Here is a 16,565-nt window from a genome sequence, read left to right on the forward strand (position 1 = left end):
TCTTATCTGACCACAAACGGATACGATGCGCACGGGGCGGCGGCCGCGGGGCGGCGCTATTTACGGGCGCTGTGAGAGCTGAGCACGGGGGAACGGTGTGCCTGAGGCCTCACGCGCGGTGTCCACGCGAAATAATATAAAGGATCGGAAGGCTGTGAATGCGGGGACGTTCGTCTTTGCGGACTCGGCGCACGTTCATGGCTCTCTCGTTAAGATCGGCGTGCGATGGCAGCCCTTGCCCACCGTCGGCGGTGGTATAGGGCATCGCTGCACGCAGTCCCGGATATGGCCACGAGTGAGCAAGACGGAACACATACCTTGTGGAATGTCCCTGGAGACGCAGAGATCAGCATCGGTGTCAGCGATCTCGCCTGGCGCTCAGGAGGAATTTCGACACTGACCAGCACCGAGGAACTTGACCCTCACGACCTCCTCACGCATCCTCTCCTGGACGATATCCTTCAGCAGCTTCCTGTCGACCTGGAAGGGCGGAGATCCGTGGTGTGCGGCGTCGGCCCTGGCCTCTTCCTTGCGATCAGCATGCTCGATGTCCCAGTCCCAGACGAGGGGCGGGCGGGCGCAAAGTTCGGCAGGCATGGCGGTGCGGTGTGGGAGAGGGGCCTCGTCGTGGTGCATGCGGGCGGCGCTGGCGAGGAGAGCGTCGGAGAGGAGCTGGATAAGGCTGAGGGAAAGAGAGATGTGAGGAGGGGTATCGGCCGGATGAAGGTCACGCACGTCGGTCTTCTTGGACGGGCTGCGCGCTTGCCACACTGCGGGGCGGACTCGCTCGCTTCCACATGTGATAACAACAGTGCGGGCATGATTGTGCGGGGCTCTATGGCCTCCCCTCTGCCACTATATATCAATATTCTTTGCACCCAGGCGCACGCGCTACAGCCGCACTGTCGCCGCACCCGCCCATCTCCACCGCCCACCTCCCCCTCGCCGTTGGATTTTTCTCCAACTCACATCGGCAGACCCCGCATGCGCCAATCACGCCGCATCCGCCGCATCTGGATTGCGGGGATTACGACCAGACGCCCGTTCCCCGCCGCCGCCCCAGCTCGACACGTACATGTACTTACTGCAACCACAACGCAGATGGCTTGCGTGTACGCATCAACCGCGCCTGCCCTGCTAGATGTGATCCCCACCTTTTGATCACACTGCCGCACCCCGCGTGTTGCGGGGCATTAGTAATTTGCCTTTATGATATGGAATTCAATCATCAATTACCGCGGCGCATGGAGGCCTAGAGCGGTGTTCGGCTCCACTTCCCGACAGCATAACGATTCTCATATTCTCTATACAGTCTCTTCACCTGGATGAGATTGGCGCGGGCAGCGCCGGTTACAGATACCCTAATCATGCTGCACTGCACATGCAGAGCTCGTTATACTAAACAGAGTCACATTACCCTTGCTTTGTGCAATTGCAACGCGGTTGCTGCTTCGCTATGCCTGAAAGAGTCTGGTGAACGTCAATGCGATCTTGGCGAGTGGTCCCATATGCAAATGCAACGTGCGGACGGCGTGTTGAATGCAACAGGGTCTTTGCGAATCGTACGCAGCGCCGATGGGAAGCGTCATCGTGGGTTCAGGCGCGCTTCAGGTGTGTAAATTACTCTGAAAGCTCTGCAACGGTACTGACCGATTTCCCGCACTGCATGCATGACAGAATCGCAGCAGCCCTCATGTGCCTGGAGAAGCCTCGCGTTTACTCCAATGGAGCAGTGTGTGGAACGAAAACACTCGTTCAACAAAGAAAATATGGAGGTATGACATATAAAATCCAAATTTAACTCTACTCTGTCACCACGGAGACTTCTCATTGTGCTGATCATGACCGCTATCAACGGATGACGTCGTCCATAATGGTATGCCGAGGGGTTTGTAGGCGAGGGAACACAGTCTGCAAATATTCAGCGAGGGCCGTTTGGTCGGGCACGGGCCCCGATTTTATCTCCATCATGTACACTATCGAAGAAGATTTCCAGTCATTGGGGATAGGGGGTATATCGCGCACGCTGAGCGGTATTACAACTCTCCTGAGAATAGGAAACGCATCCGCGATGATCGTCAAGGCATCCAGCGTCGGCCACTGTGTCGGAGACACGTACAGCACTAGCTCTTCCAGTACTGGAAAGGCACGGCCAAATCTGTGAAATAGTCCGGGCGTGAGCGCCAGAGACCCGATCTCGAGGTGGAGAACTATCATTGATGAGATCTGCAGGAGCGGCGACAGCGTGTTGAGGGTGACCTCGTACTCGGATTCAGGCACGTCCTGGTCAAATACCTCATCGCCTGCGATGAGAGCGAAGCTGCGCAGCCGGTGGGCCGACGCAGCTTGCGCGAGGGCTGAGACCATGTCTGTCTCGACGGGCCACATCGTTCGAACGCGGATATCTTCCAGCGTCGATGAGCTGGTGGACTTAACCAGTGCCTCACAGAAGTCATCCAGGAGGGGCGTGTCGACGTTGATCGACTGTAGGGATGGGAGGCATGGCACGTCGGAGGGAAAGTCGAGGTATGCAAACTCATCATTATCGTCGATCGTGAGGCTGATATTCTCCAGACGAGACATAGCGGATAGCGTGAGGAAGGCCTGTGCGGAGAGCTGACAACCTATCTCGAAGTTGCTGAGGTTCAGGCCGTCTAGGATGGCATGGGGAAAGGGATCTTCTTCGCATAAGTTGAGGGGGATCGTTGATCTGCTGATCTCCAGCAGCAGCAGATTGGGGGATCGCTTAGGTATGCACTCGAAGTGACATGCGTATGCGGGGATGTAGTCGGAGACATGTAGCTCTATCACGGATGGGCCCAGGATGCCAGGGAGGAGGGCGAGTGAACCAGGGGTGCAACCTTCCCAGTGTACAGTGCGCAACTTTGGGAACAAGACGAAGCCCTCAGGCATGTTGTCAAAGAAATGATAAATCGATGGACTCGAAGGGAGCTCGTTGAACATGTGCCAGATGAACTCTATCAAATTGTGTGCATAGCCTCGGAGCCGTGTTGCACGCTCGAAATCAACCTGGAGAAGCACCTAGAGAGGAGCATCCCAATCATTGGCGATCAGGAATCACGTCATTCAACATTACTGGAATACGCACGATCGTTTTGCCACGGCCTTTCAGAGAGTCTGCTTCCCTCCACATATCGTCGGGAAGCAGCTTGATGAAATCGATGATGCCTTCCTTCTTCGACCACAAGTGGCGAAAGGTGTTGTCAGCCAAAGTCTTGTTGGTGAGGGCCAAATTGTACATTGTTCCTCTGTGATCGCGACGATCATCACCGATAGAGCCAATGATGTGGTCCACAAGCTGATTTATGCCCAGCACCCGGTGGCAAGCTTCATAGTGAGCGTCTTGCTGAGATGAGTTTCCCGCAGACATGCTGAAGAGTGAATGGACGTTATGCAACGTTGATCACTAATCAAGAGATGAGGGAGATGTGGAAGTGGTATAAAGACGGTTCGGGTGACGATGCCTCCTTATATACTGCTGTCCCAATTGTACGAAAAAGGAGCGACCAGCCAAAGTGGCGACCATGGTCTACTGGCGCCATGCCCCTCATCGATGCTTAGGACGGCTTTAACCGCACTAGTCGCACCTGCTGCCCACGCGCAGACACCGTTGTTTCAGAAATTTTACAGAACGGTCAGCATCGGGCCTGGCCATAGCGTCGATCCGTGGATCCTATCCGCGAGATGCAGATGCACGCCAATCGGGAAAATCTAACAAGCACCATCCTGTGCCACTGGGAGTGGTCCTGGGACCTGGGATGACGCTGGCTCTGCACGCGGACGAGCGCATTTTCCGCAGGTTTTGGATGGAGTCAGCCGAGAGTAGCACTCACCTCAGTCGTTGTCGGACACCGCAGGTGGGCTGTGTCTTTTCTCGAGGGTCCGACTCGTACGCCGTCAACAAATATAACGCTAGTGCTCAACTGTTACTGTGACTCGGAGTTTAGTCAGTCGGTATAGACGGTTGCCTGGACCAGTCACGAAGGAATTAGATGTCAGTTGCACAACTGCACATCGTTACCCACCGATTGACCATCGAGAAAACGCCCATGTTCCTGTCCAGGCGCTGCGGGCTGCAGTCAAGCTTCATGGACGCCCGCAGACACAAACAGGTTCACAATACCACCCAATATCACGATCACGTGATTTCCCTCCAGCTAACTACACGGCGCACGCCCTCTCCGTCCTCCCCATTGTGCCCCAAACTGTCGAACATCAGTGGCCAGCAGCACGCAATGCGCCACAGCCGCACTGTCGCCGCACTCGCCCATCTCCACCGCGCACCTCGCCCTCGCCGTTTGCATTTTTTTCTGCAACTCACATCGGCAGACCCCGCATGGCTGCCAGCATGCGCCAATCACGCCGCATCCGCCACATCTGGATTGCGGGGATTGCGACCAGACGCCCATTCCCCGCCGCCGCCCTTTGGCATCCGCTTGGCAGTGCCACGTCTCTCGACACGGTAACATGTACTTACTGCAACCACAACGCAGATGATGCGTATCAGCGGCGCAAGATGTGATCCCCACCTTTTGATCACACTGCCGCTCCCCGCGTGTTGCGGGGAATTAGTAATTTACCTTTATGATATGGAATTCAATCATCAATTACCGCGGCGCATGGAGGCCTAGAGCGACATTCGACTCCACCCTCTACAGCATAACGATTCATATGCATGTCTCTTTCACTGGGTGTAGTTGGCGCGGCAGCGCCGTTTCCAAACAACAGACAGAACCGCTGCAATACATAACAGGTACGTGCACTACACAATCCCCCGGGAAACGTTCAACGTCGATTTCTTTCCTGGTGCCGCAGACTCGGAACGCAACGGTCGCACACCGTAGTCCACAACGCGTCTCTGCCATCTGTGAAGAGGCAAAGATGTCCTCGCATGCAGGTCAATGTCAATCCATTCTGATGCAGCTTCATCACGTGGAGTGTGGAGCGCATGCAGGATAATAAAGCGATTGAGCGTCGAAAGTTTCAGACCATCGATCAATTATCGTACAGCGTGATAACATCCGGGACTGCACGAAACATTGCAGGCGATAGCGTGCTAACCCCTGCCCAGCGTGGAAGCCTGAGAGTGAAGCAGAATCGGATGTCTCTGGCTGTCTCTGGTTTATGCGAGAGCGATGGCGTGAGAAGCCCAGTAAATATGATGAAATCCAGCATGAGGTTACATGACATTGCAGTGGAGCGACTACGGACAGTCATGGCGGACAAGTGAACAAAGAGCTTGCCAAGAACAGTCAGGAAAAGTGTGATATTCGCCCATCATCATCCCGCCGCTCGATGGGTTATCTCTAACGCTCCGAAATCGATTCAGTCAACTCATACGCTGTGCCGCTATCTTCTCCTTCTTCCGTCGTATCCACGCGCAGTTGAGATGGCGGAGGGGAAGCGTATCGTACGGTCTCGAACTCTTCCATTGTCCACAGAGAATCAGATTGCGGACTTCGCACCGCAAAGCGGCGCAAGTTCAACAGGACATGAGAGCCCTGAGAAAGAGTTATACGAGCTCTGCTGGACAGGATGTATGCGAGCATTGGAATGAACTTGCCGCAAATGACATTATGGTCAGCTCCCAACTGCGCGAAACAATTTGAGTTGATTTTTGCTCAGAGATAGACTGACTTACGAGAAACAGACACCCGCTAACGGATTATCCACGAGATGATACAGCAAGGTATTGAGAAGCATTATCACTGGATACCATCGCATGAGCCAATACTCACATGTGTAAGGTACTAGTGCCAAACAAGCTCACAGAAAATGACAGCATATGCCCAGGTGCCATCGCGTACCAGAAGAAACATAATCGACTCCTTGCTCCGAGACCCATACTTTCTCCAACCAATGGATTTGAACAGGGTCAAGGCAAATAGAATTGTTTCGAAGGAAAGCGATATGATCCTGCGAATCATGAGCCATCAGAATATGGTGGGTCGCATCTTTGGCATCATACCAGTATGAAGTCCAGACAGGAGGAGTCCGTATGATGAGACAGGCTGATGTACTGATCTCCATCTTTGGAATACTGAGGGCTATGACCGTGATCATTGAGATAATCTCTGCGAGGTAGAGCGTCAATACCGTCGCGACGATCAACATGTTATCCTTGAACATTGCGTATACTCGGGTATCATTTTCAGCACTTCAGTATCGATAGTCGTGTCAACGTAGGACGTACTGCGCGCGATGAGCACTGCCTCGACAATCACGGTAAGAGTCTCGTTTAGAGTGAGCTGGAAGATCAACCAGATTCGGCACTGTTCGGTACGCCAGGGATGAGCAGATTGCGAGTGAGATGGTGCAATCATCTCTAGAAGGCCCCTATGACCATGCAGGAAGCTATTAGTATAAGGATCTGATTAACCAGAGCGGTTGGAGTACATACACTTCAGCAAGGTAGGGAACATGTCTTATGAAGGCATACGCATACTTGATCCAGGAGCGTCGGCCACTGCCAGAGAGGCAAATGAGCAGAACTGACTTTCAGATACTACCATCTCACCGCCATATGTACTCGACCTGGCAAGGTGGAAAACCACTGAGCTTAGGGGAAAGAGACATTCAGAGATCCGTACTTCGTCTCCCATGTGAATGAGTGTATCGTATACAAGGAAACTCATCGCCGCAACTCCAAAGTAGCTATTCACTGCGATGAGGGGTATGGATATCTCGTTTTGCGCAGCAATCTGGTGGTACTGAAACTCACATAACGTATCCCTATAATCCGATGGCGTTGCAGTCATGCGGGGCAGAGTTGTTGCGGGAACGGCGAGTTCGAAGACAACGTGGCTCATGTACAGGTGGCCTTTGCTCTATATGATAACGGACCAAGATGATAAGCACGAGGTCTTGTCATGTCACGGTCAGCAAGGGTAATGATTCATGGCAAGATATAGAACTCCACGTACTGAATCTCATTCGACCGATGCCTTGGCAGCTTCTCTTCGCTACCGAGTGTTACTAAAACATGCATTTCACGGAGCGGCTATCGTGACCCCGGGAGTGACCTGTTGGCACTGCAGTGTGCACGCATGGGCCCCGCGTCATCGAGCGAAACTACTATTGCGTCCGTCGCCGAAGTAGAAGCTGTGTGCACCAGCTTAATACGGAGCAATCAATTGCATCAAGCCGGTGGGCGCCTCATCTTGGACAAGTGTAATCATATTGCCTGCAGGAGGATATAACTGCGATCGACCGGCGAGATGTCAATAAGTCATTTGCTAAACCTGTTAATCGTGACAGCATTCGTGATTCCAAAAGATTTAATTAAGTCACCTGGAATCCTTAATAAACACAGGAGAGACGCTGACTAGATAGCAACGCACATGGAGAACTGAGCGAGTTCGGTTTGCGCCGTATTCCGATGAGACCGGGCGCGATCAGAACGGAGGCTCAACGCCGTCTCCGATTTGAACGTCCAACATGCTGCATGATTTCGATAGCACCACAGACGGCAGAAGCAATGAAGAGATGAAGTCACTAATAGAGAGTGAATTCTCGAAGTTGGTTCTATCGCTAGCGGGACGTCCCGGACAAGATCCTGAATGACTGTAAATGTTTCGGACCGCTGGAGCTAATATTATTGGTGATGATCGATGAGCGCGCGCATCGCCATTTCATGATCGTGATCTTGGTGAAGACACCCGGGCCTCCGATATGAGATAATGGTCAGTGAACTTTGCTTTGATGAGGCCGCACGGGAAGTCGAAGTCAGACCTAGTCAGACGTTCCGAACAACCACATGAGTATCAGATGATCTGCGAAGGTAGTACAGACTCTTCACTCCGTCTCGGCAGTCTGGACTAGATTGCTGTGCATGTGAGCTCGACCACTGAACATTCGACATTTGAACCTTGAGGCTTGTCCTCGCCAGACAATGCAAACGGCATGTACTCAACGTTCAGTCAAAGTACTATAAACAGCCTACCTATGTACTGAAGTGACCAGAGTTTGTCAAAAACAGACCGGAGAAGTGTCAAATTCGCCCATCATCACGCCGCTCGGTGGGGTTGTCTCTAGCGCTCCGCAATCAACTCAGTCTATTCATGCGCCGTGCTATCTTCTTCTTCCGTTGTATCCATGCACCATTGCGATAACGGAGGGCAAGCGTATTGTATGGTCTCGAATTCTTCCACTGTCCACAGAGAGTCAGATTGCGGACTTCGCACCGCAAAGCGGCGCAAATTCAACAGGACATGAGATCCCTGAGCAAGATTTATATGAGCTCTACTGGACAAGATGTATGCGAGTACCAGAATGAACTTGCCGCAAATGACATTACGGAGAGCTGCCAACTGAGCGAAGCGACATGAGTTGCATCCATATGTTCCTCTCAGAGATAGAGTGACTTACAGGAAACAAACACCCGCAAGCGGATTATCCACAAGATGATACATCAAGGTGTTGAGGAGCATGATCACTGGAGATCGCCAGATGAGCCGATACTGACGTGTATAAGGTAGTGACAAACATGCTCACAGAAAATGAGGGCATATGCCCAGGTGCCATCGCGTACCAGAAGAAACATAAACGACTCCCTGCCCCCGTAGTTTCTCAAAGCGATAAATTTGGACATGGTCAAGGCAAATAGAATTGTTTCGAAGGAAAGCGATATAATCCTGTGAATCATGAATGATCAAAATACGATAGGTCGCATCTTTGGCATCATACCAGTACGATGTCCAGATAGGAGGAGTCCGTGTGATGAAACAGGCTGAGGTACTTATATCCATCCTTGGAATACTGAGGGCTATGACCGTGATCATTGCAATAATTTCTGCGAGATAGAGCGACAATACCGTCGCGACGATCAACATGTTATTTTTGAACATTGCGTATACTCGGGTACCGTTTTCAGCACTTCAGCGTCGATAGTCGTGTCAACGTAGGACGTACTGCGCGCGATGAACACTGCCTCGACAACCACGGTTAAAGTCTCGTTCAGAGTGAGCTGGAAGATCAACCAGATTCGGCACTGGTCGGTACGCCAGGGATGAGCAGATTGCGAGTGAGATGGTGCAATCATCTCTAGAAGGCCCCTATGACCATGCAGGAAGCTATTAGTATAAGGATCTGATTAATCAGAGCGGTTGGAGTACATACACCTCAGCAAGGTAGGGAACATGTCTTATGAAGGCATACGCATACTTGATCCAGGAGCGTCGGCCACTGCCAGACAAGAGGCGAATAAGCAGAACTCATCAATGAACACTTTCATACTACTATCTCACCACCATATGTACTCGACCTGACAAGGTGGAGAACTACTGAGCATAGGGAAAAGGGACATTCAGAGATCCGTACTTCGTCTCCTATGTGAATGAGTGTATCGTATACAAGGAAGCTCATCGCCGCGACTGCAAAGTAGCTATTCGCTGCGAAGAGAGGTATGGATATCTCGTTTTGCGCAGCGACTTGAATCTGGTGGTACTGATACTCACATAACGTATCCCTATCATCCGATGGCATTGCACGCACGCGGTGGCAGAGTCGTTGCGGGAACAGCTAAATAAGAGGGAACAGCCTCGTTTTGAAGACAATGTGGCTTATGTAGAGCTGACGTCCGGTCTGTGTCCGACCACTGGGGATAGATCTTCTCATGCCGCAGTGATCAACAACGGTGATGACCAATGGTAAGACATAAAAGTCCACATATTGAATCCCATTCAAATGATGACTTGGCGTCGCCTTCTCTTCGCTACCGAGTACTACTATCTCATGCACAAGCTTCGGTTAGTAACATGCATTTCACGGAGCGACTATCGTGACCGGGGTGACTTGCTGCCACTGCACGCATGGGCCCCGCGTCTCCAAGCGAAACTCATGCATCCGTCGCCGAAGCGGAAGCTGTGTGCTGAAACGCTAAGGAACAATCAATTGCGTCAAGCCGGCGAGCGCCTCATCTTGGACAAGTGGGATCATGTTGCCTGCAGGAGGATGTAAATGCGATCGACCGGCGAAATGTCAGCAGTTCATCTACTATATCTGTCAATCGTGACAGTATCTGTTATTCCGACAGATCGAACGAAGTACCCTGGAATCCTTGAGAGAGACGCTAACTACACAGCAACGCACGTGTAGAAATTTGGTTTGCGCCATATTCCGATGAGACCGGGCGCGATCAGAACGGAAGCTCAACGCCGTCTCCGATCTGGGCGTCCAACATGCTGCATGTTTCGATAGCATCATAGATGGCGGAAGCCACGAAGAGATGAAGTCACTAATAGAGAGTGCATTCCGGAAGTCGGTTCTATCGCTATCGGGGACGGTCCTGAATGACTGTAAAGTTTTTGGACTGCTAGTGCACGTCCTTATTACGCTCGAGCTGATCTTATTAGTGATGAGCGCGCATCATAGCATCGCCATCGCATGGTCGTGATCTCGGCGAGAACAACCTCCGACATGAGATAACCGTCACAGTGAACTTTGCTTGAAAGAGGCCGCACGGGAAGTCGAAATCAGACGTTTCGAAAGACAACATAAGTATCAGATGATCCCCGAAGGATAGAATCGGACTCCGTCTTAGCAGTCTGGACTAGATCGCCGTGCATGTGAGCTCGACGAGTGACCGTTTGACTCACCTCGAGGCTTGTCCTCGCCTGACAATGCGAACGGCATGTGATCAACGTCCAATCAGAGTATAAACAGCCTGATCTGTTTACTGACCTGGTGCAAACGTATTAGATTGACAATTCTTCGTAAACTTTGAGAGTCGAGAGTATTTCGAGCTGATCATAGGACAATTCCAGCGGCTGTGAGAATATGAGACCACACATAGGGGCTCCGCGCATCCACGGATTCCATCCATGTAGGCGACGTAAACGCACGAATAGTATATCCAGTGGTGCAACGATTTTACTTGTTGAAGAAAGCCAAGCGGTGACAAGAATCACATCGTGCTAACCTATGAATCCCAAGACTGACCTTCCAACGGGATCAACCTGGGCAATGAGCCAAGCGTCATTGGCGAACCAATAGACTGTAACAACCTTCCTCAAGAAGTTGCCCTTCTATCGCAATGGGCGACAAGACCGAAGGGCATCCATGAGAATTCCTCCTCGTAAGACGACTTAGAAAGCGACCGGATAATTGATGCGCGACCAAGCCATACATGGTCCCCAGGAAGTCTAGCCAGAAAAGCGACAGCATTGCACTTTTTTTTCACTGCCTAAGTCAGAGATGGTAGGGCGCATGGCGCAACGCTGGCGGACGAACTTGCCAGACTGACATAGCATATTCTGAATTTGGAACCATGGCCTCAAATTATATTCATATTTTGTCTACGCCTCAAAGGCAAAGGACCAGATCAAAATCTGTTAGGCATAGTCCACTATGAAAGATGGTGCCATATCTGCAGTGTTAAAGTCTTCCGGGAACATTGAAAAGCTCATCAGCTAGATTCAGCGTAATGTCAAGTACGCGCAAAAGGACTTATCTCAGTTGAAGAAACGATTACGTAAATTAAATAGACGCGACGCGTAATACGCGTACACTTGCACGCGCCTTGGATTGCGCACTCACTCTCATCTCCCTCCAAACCATTCTTCATCATGCCTGAACCTACCGCCACCATCTCCGTCACATCTGAGGATCCCAAGAAGAAGAAAGAGGAGAAGCAATCAGAATCAGGCAAGGCGCAAGAAGCTAAGAAGAAAGGAGATGAGAAGGAGGGCGAGGACCTGGTGCGTATGCTGCGAGCGTGGTAGGATGATGACTTACAGTCTGACAACAGTCAGAGGAAGACTTGCAACTCAAGAATGAGCTTGAGATGCTCGTTGAGCGGCTGAAGGTACGGCATATTGATCTCGTTCCGAGCTACTGAACGAAACACACCGAACGCAGGAGCCCAATACAGAGCTATATCGGCCAGCCCTCGAGACTCTACGGACATTGATCAGAACGTCGACATCGTCCATGACATCCGTTCCTAAGCCGTTGAAGTTCCTACGTCCACATTACCGCGAGCTTCAGTCACTGTACGAGGCATGGTCGCCGTCAGAGGACAAGGTAAGTTCACTCCAAATGCACCGTATCGTAGCTGACAGAGTCAAACAGAGCTTGTTCGCGGACATTCTGTCAGTCCTTGCCATGACCTATTCTGATACAGAACCCCGTGGCACGCTGCGCTATCGCCTGCTTTCTGCTTCACTCCGCCCCGCATCATCACCACTGTCAGAGCCAGGGTCTTGGGGACACGAGTACGTCAGACACCTTGCCGCGGAGCTTGGAGAAGAGTACACTGCACGCACACTTGGTGAAGAGGCAGTGGAGGTCACGACGGAGGAGCCAGAGAAAGAGAAGGCAAACGAAGAGCCGGAGAAGAAACCTGCGGAAGTGGTTGGTAGTATCGACGATCTGCACGCTCTGGCAATGGAGTGCGCAACATTTCTGTTGCATCACAACGCTGAGCCTGATGCCGTCGACTTGCTGGAGGAGCTAGAGATTGTTGATCGGATTGTGGAGCTTGTGGACGAGAACACGTACGAGCGGGTGTGCCAGTACATGATTCGGTGCGTATTTTTAAAAAATACTCCATGCATATGATTTTGATGCAATTGCGTAGTTGCGTAAACCTCCTCCCGACTCCAGATGATCGTGCATTCCTGCGTACGACACACAGAATCTACGTCCAGCATCATAAGTTCCCTCAGGCACTCTCACTCTCGATACGACTTGCCGATCCGGATCTCATCCGACACGACTTCAACGCGCCAGCGAATCCGCTCATGAAACGCCAACTTGCTTTTCTGCTCGCACGTGCTCAAATACCTACTCAATGGTTGGAACCACAAAGTTCTGAGGATGATGTTGACGATGTGGAGTCTGAGATGCAAGAAGATATTGTGGAGTGTCTCAGCAACACGCATTTGAGCGAGCACTTCCGCGACTTTGGAAAGGAGCTGGGTGTCCTCGAGCCGAGGAGCCTCGAAGATGTCTACAAGTCGCATCTTGAGAACACAAGTGCGTGCGAGGGGGACTTTGCTCCGCAGTTCGGCTGACATTTGATGGGTCTACAGGGACATCAACAGCGAACGTTGATTCTGCGCGAGCTAATCTAGCAGGCACGTTCGTGAACGCATTCGTAAACGCAGGCTTCGGTAACGACAAACTCATGGTTGAAGCGGAGGAAGGCAACAGCTGGATTTACAAGAATAAGGATCATGGTATGTACCATGATCTCTTCTTCGATTGAGACTATTGAGTGTTCATTTTGTTAGGCATGATGAGCGCTGCCGCAAGTCTTGGTCTCAGCTTGCTCTGGGACCCAGATGTCGGTCTCAGTCACGTCGACAAGTACACATACTCCTCGGAAGAGCACATCAAGGTATGTTTATGGTTCTACTACGCAATGTCCCCTTTCAAACAGACCATTGTTAGGCTGGTGCTCTCTTGGCCACTGGTATCTTGAACACGGGCGTGCGCACGGAAGCTGACGCTGCTCTTGCTCTTCTTAGCGAGTATGTCAAGAGCAAGTCTCTGCCGCTGAGAACCAGCGCGACTACCGGCCTTGGTCTCGCGTATGCTGGTTCGCATCGCGAGGATATCCTGCAGCTGCTCTTGCCATACATCGCTGATGATAGTGTCTCGATGGAGATCGCATCGCTTTCGGCGCTTGCTTTGGGTTTCATTTTCGTCGGCAGCGGGAATGGCGAGATTGCCAGCACGATCCTACAGACGCTGATGGAGCGCGAGGACAAACAGCTGGAGGAGAAGTGGGCGAGATACATGATCCTCGGCCTAGCGCTGCTGTATCTAGGTGCACCGTCTCAAGCCATCGATCAAACTGTAGCTGACAATCCTCCTCCCGACGCGCACTACAGGTCTGCAAGACGGCTCGGACGCAACTGTTGAGACGCTCAAGGCTATTGAGCACCACATCTCGAAGCAGGCTGTCATCCTTGTTGACACTTGTGCGTATGCTGGTTCGGGCGACGTGCTCAAGATCCAGGAGATGTTACATCATTGCGACGAGCACGTCGTAAAGCCGTCTAAAGACGACAAGGACAAGGACAAGGATGCCGCTCCAGAAGAGCCGCCCAAAGATGATACATTCCAGGCGTTCGCAGTCCTTGGTATTGCTCTTGTAGCCATGGGCGAGGAGGTTGGCTCAGAGATGTCCATGAGAACCTTGAGTCACTTGGTGCGTCATACCTCAGTACACCACGTACATTCTCCGACCGTTTTCATAGATGCAATATGGCGAGCCGATCATCAGAAAAGCTGTCCCTCTCGCGCTTGGCCTGCTAAGCGCATCAAATCCTCAACTACCAGTCATGGATACATTGTCTAAGTACAGTCACGACAATGACCTAGCAGTCGCACTCAATGCCATCTTCGCAATGGGTCTCATCGGTGCGGGGACGAATAATGCGCGGTTAGCGCAGATGCTTCGGCAACTGGCGGGCTACTACTACAAGGAGCCCGACTGTTTGTTCATGGTGCGCATAGCCCAAGGGCTGGTGCACATGGGCAAGGGCACTCTCACGATCAACCCGTACTTCTGTGACCGGAATATCATGAGTAGGACGGCTGTTGCTGGTCTGCTGGCGACGTTGATTGCATTCACGGATGCGAAAGGCTGTACGTGAGGTTCTTCGCATGTGTGCCCCAATTACTAACTACTTTCCTGCAGTCATTCTTGACAAGTATCATTGGATGCTGTATTTCCTTGCCCCAGCAATGTATCCGAGGTTCTTGATCACGCTCAATGAAGAGCTGAAGAACTTCCCTGTGACTGTCCGCGTCGGTCAGGTATGCACTCTTTCGGCCGTCGGATGGGTCAAGCATAATGCTGATCTGGGTATGCTCAGGCTGTCGATGTGGTCGGCCAAGCTGGCAAACCAAGAACGATCTCGGGCTTCCAGACGCATTCCACACCAGTCCGGTTGGGCACAACAGAACGAGCCGAGCTTGCCACCGAGGAGTACATTCCGTACGCGCACGTGCTCGAGGGCTTCGTCATTCTGGAAAAAAATCCTGGCTATGAGAAAGAGGATAAGATGGAGTTGTAGCTGTAGCTGTTGTACGACTCTAATTCTTTTCGCTTTCGCATGGACATAGAAATACGAATGTTATCATCAAGTGTTCACTGGTCGGCAGCCTTTTTAGATTTGTGCTTGCCTCTTCCAACGTGAGCGGACCTGGAGCTTGAACGGCCGGCGCCTTGCCATAACGAATTATTCTGTGAACTAAGACCGCCACTATACGAGCGCAAGATGGCCTGATTCACTCTTACCACTTCTTATGCCTCATTTCCCACCTCATTTCCCACCTGCTTATATATTGGACCACCTGAGCGCGATCTAGTGATCTTAGCCCTTTCTGCCGTTTGATTACGAGCTTTCCGCGAATCTTGAACGACTCTACCACACTGCTGAAATGACCACCATCTCTATTGCCAGTACTTCTGATGTCCAGAGCTCTCATCCTCCAGCAGACAAGTATCGCGGGGCGGTCGTGGAGGTGCTAGACTACTGTTTTGAAGCGCGGAGCGGTGAACTGATCACATAGGATGTCGTCAGGACATGCAATTGCCTCCCGCATTCGCTCTTCCTTCAGGTGAAGCCATTTCTCGGGCAATAGAGCTGGCGTACGAGCGTGACTTCTCCCACATTCCGTGAGTCCTCATGTCCCTTTGGAAGATTGGTCTGCATGATTTGTGAGTAGTGTCCTTGATCAGAAGCGCAAGCCTCTGGGATACCTGGATGTGGCGGCGCTGAAGGAGAAATGGGAATCAGGAGAGGCAAGCCCTGTGAGCGGAACCTCATATGCCTGCGCAGAGCATACACTCTAATGAAGTATTCTGCTGCAGAACGACAAGGTGATCCGATACATGACAAAGTTCAATCGGTCGTCGTCGTATCCGTATACTCTCATAACGCCCTCGACGCCTCTCGCTGATCTCGAAGGTTTCTTACGACAGAATATCTTTGCGTTGGGTATGCTGGCGCATGTATTTTTATGGAAGCAACTCATATTGTTCTTGGGCTAGTGACAGACTGGGATCGGAAGTTTGTTCTCGCTGTCGCGACGTCGCAGGACCTGCAGGTAAGTCAATGTCTCAACGAGGCCATCAGCACAACGTCTAACGTTGATCATCTTAGGATTTTGTCAATCGTCGTGGCTTCTAGTCTTTGCCTATATGTGACCTCTTGCCTGCTTCTGTCCGCTTGTTCACAGCTTGCACGGGATGCACAACTATGTAATAGCGTCATTGAATCTCTGGTATAAGAGGAGTCAGTTATTACAGATACACTAACATGAACAGCTACTGTAGAGCAGAGCATGAAGGAGTGTGAGTGAACAGTCCGCAAGGACGACCGTAGGGGTATTCAGAAGGCGTAACTCTACAGGGGTATCCAAGAAGTTCACTACGATACATGTATACAAGCTCGAAGTATTATAAGTGGACAGCAGGATAGCAAGAATATATCATGTAGGCATAGAGGCGGAGGCAAATCGATGGGAGTCGACTTGACGCAAGGAAGCACGAGTATATCCTTTTGATCGAAATGTTTGAAATGAGGGGT

General features: G+C 51.5%; 7 protein-coding genes across 7 annotated transcripts; 4 read left to right on the forward strand and 3 right to left on the reverse strand.

The window, feature by feature from the left end:
• Window positions 1-225: 225 nt before the first annotated feature.
• Window positions 226-1,161, forward strand: LAESUDRAFT_755825 (uncharacterized protein; the record flags this gene model as incomplete). Its single annotated transcript, XM_040912083.1, has 1 exon — window positions 226-1,161. The coding sequence occupies one exon, from the start codon at window positions 226-228 to the stop codon at window positions 1,159-1,161; it is 936 nt and encodes a 311-aa protein (XP_040768058.1).
• Window positions 1,162-1,243: 82 nt separating this feature from the next.
• On the forward strand, window positions 1,244-1,889 carry LAESUDRAFT_420286 (uncharacterized protein). The gene is made up of 2 exons (XM_040902384.1): window positions 1,244-1,611; window positions 1,678-1,889. Exons 1-2 carry the CDS (start codon window positions 1,326-1,328, stop codon window positions 1,779-1,781), a joined length of 390 nt encoding a protein of 129 aa, XP_040768059.1. The 5' UTR covers window positions 1,244-1,325; the 3' UTR covers window positions 1,782-1,889.
• LAESUDRAFT_711537 (uncharacterized protein) lies at window positions 1,852-3,391 on the reverse strand (the record flags this gene model as incomplete). The annotated part of the gene is made up of 2 exons (XM_040906842.1): window positions 1,852-3,042; window positions 3,110-3,391. 2 exons carry the CDS (start codon window positions 3,389-3,391, stop codon window positions 1,852-1,854), a joined length of 1,473 nt encoding a protein of 490 aa, XP_040768060.1.
• Window positions 3,392-5,189: 1,798 nt separating this feature from the next.
• On the reverse strand, window positions 5,190-6,713 carry LAESUDRAFT_673025 (uncharacterized protein). The gene is made up of 8 exons (XM_040905512.1): window positions 6,612-6,713; window positions 6,539-6,555; window positions 6,422-6,487; window positions 6,215-6,357; window positions 5,990-6,158; window positions 5,792-5,937; window positions 5,663-5,729; window positions 5,190-5,612 (listed from the first exon to the last, which is right to left on the reverse strand). Exons 1-8 carry the CDS (start codon window positions 6,654-6,656, stop codon window positions 5,534-5,536), a joined length of 732 nt encoding a protein of 243 aa, XP_040768061.1. The 5' UTR covers window positions 6,657-6,713; the 3' UTR covers window positions 5,190-5,533.
• A 1,244-nt stretch (window positions 6,714-7,957) lies between these two features.
• On the reverse strand, window positions 7,958-9,739 carry LAESUDRAFT_693883 (uncharacterized protein). Its single transcript, XM_040906176.1, has 10 exons — window positions 9,477-9,739; window positions 9,340-9,410; window positions 9,267-9,283; window positions 9,139-9,204; window positions 8,932-9,074; window positions 8,707-8,875; window positions 8,515-8,654; window positions 8,389-8,455; window positions 8,303-8,330; window positions 7,958-8,240 (listed from the first exon to the last, which is right to left on the reverse strand). Exons 1-10 carry the CDS (start codon window positions 9,502-9,504, stop codon window positions 8,076-8,078), a joined length of 894 nt encoding a protein of 297 aa, XP_040768062.1. The 5' UTR covers window positions 9,505-9,739; the 3' UTR covers window positions 7,958-8,075.
• Window positions 9,740-11,543: 1,804 nt separating this feature from the next.
• Window positions 11,544-15,138, forward strand: LAESUDRAFT_721661 (26S proteasome regulatory complex, non-ATPase subcomplex, Rpn1 subunit). The gene is made up of 12 exons (XM_040908051.1): window positions 11,544-11,717; window positions 11,768-11,824; window positions 11,878-12,042; window positions 12,091-12,545; window positions 12,599-12,996; window positions 13,053-13,199; window positions 13,254-13,360; window positions 13,414-13,792; window positions 13,857-14,176; window positions 14,226-14,616; window positions 14,669-14,787; window positions 14,847-15,138. Exons 1-12 carry the CDS (start codon window positions 11,586-11,588, stop codon window positions 15,045-15,047), a joined length of 2,871 nt encoding a protein of 956 aa, XP_040768063.1. The 5' UTR covers window positions 11,544-11,585; the 3' UTR covers window positions 15,048-15,138.
• Window positions 15,139-15,414: 276 nt separating this feature from the next.
• Window positions 15,415-16,166, forward strand: LAESUDRAFT_755829 (uncharacterized protein; the record flags this gene model as incomplete). Its single annotated transcript, XM_040912084.1, has 6 exons — window positions 15,415-15,498; window positions 15,558-15,652; window positions 15,703-15,787; window positions 15,848-15,974; window positions 16,028-16,083; window positions 16,140-16,166. The coding sequence occupies 6 exons, from the start codon at window positions 15,415-15,417 to the stop codon at window positions 16,164-16,166; spliced, it is 474 nt and encodes a 157-aa protein (XP_040768064.1).
• Window positions 16,167-16,565: the final 399 nt, after the last annotated feature.

This window comes from Laetiporus sulphureus (assembly GCF_001632365.1).
Source record: "Laetiporus sulphureus 93-53 unplaced genomic scaffold LAESUscaffold_5, whole genome shotgun sequence".
Classification (NCBI taxonomy): domain Eukaryota; kingdom Fungi; phylum Basidiomycota; class Agaricomycetes; order Polyporales; family Laetiporaceae; genus Laetiporus; species Laetiporus sulphureus.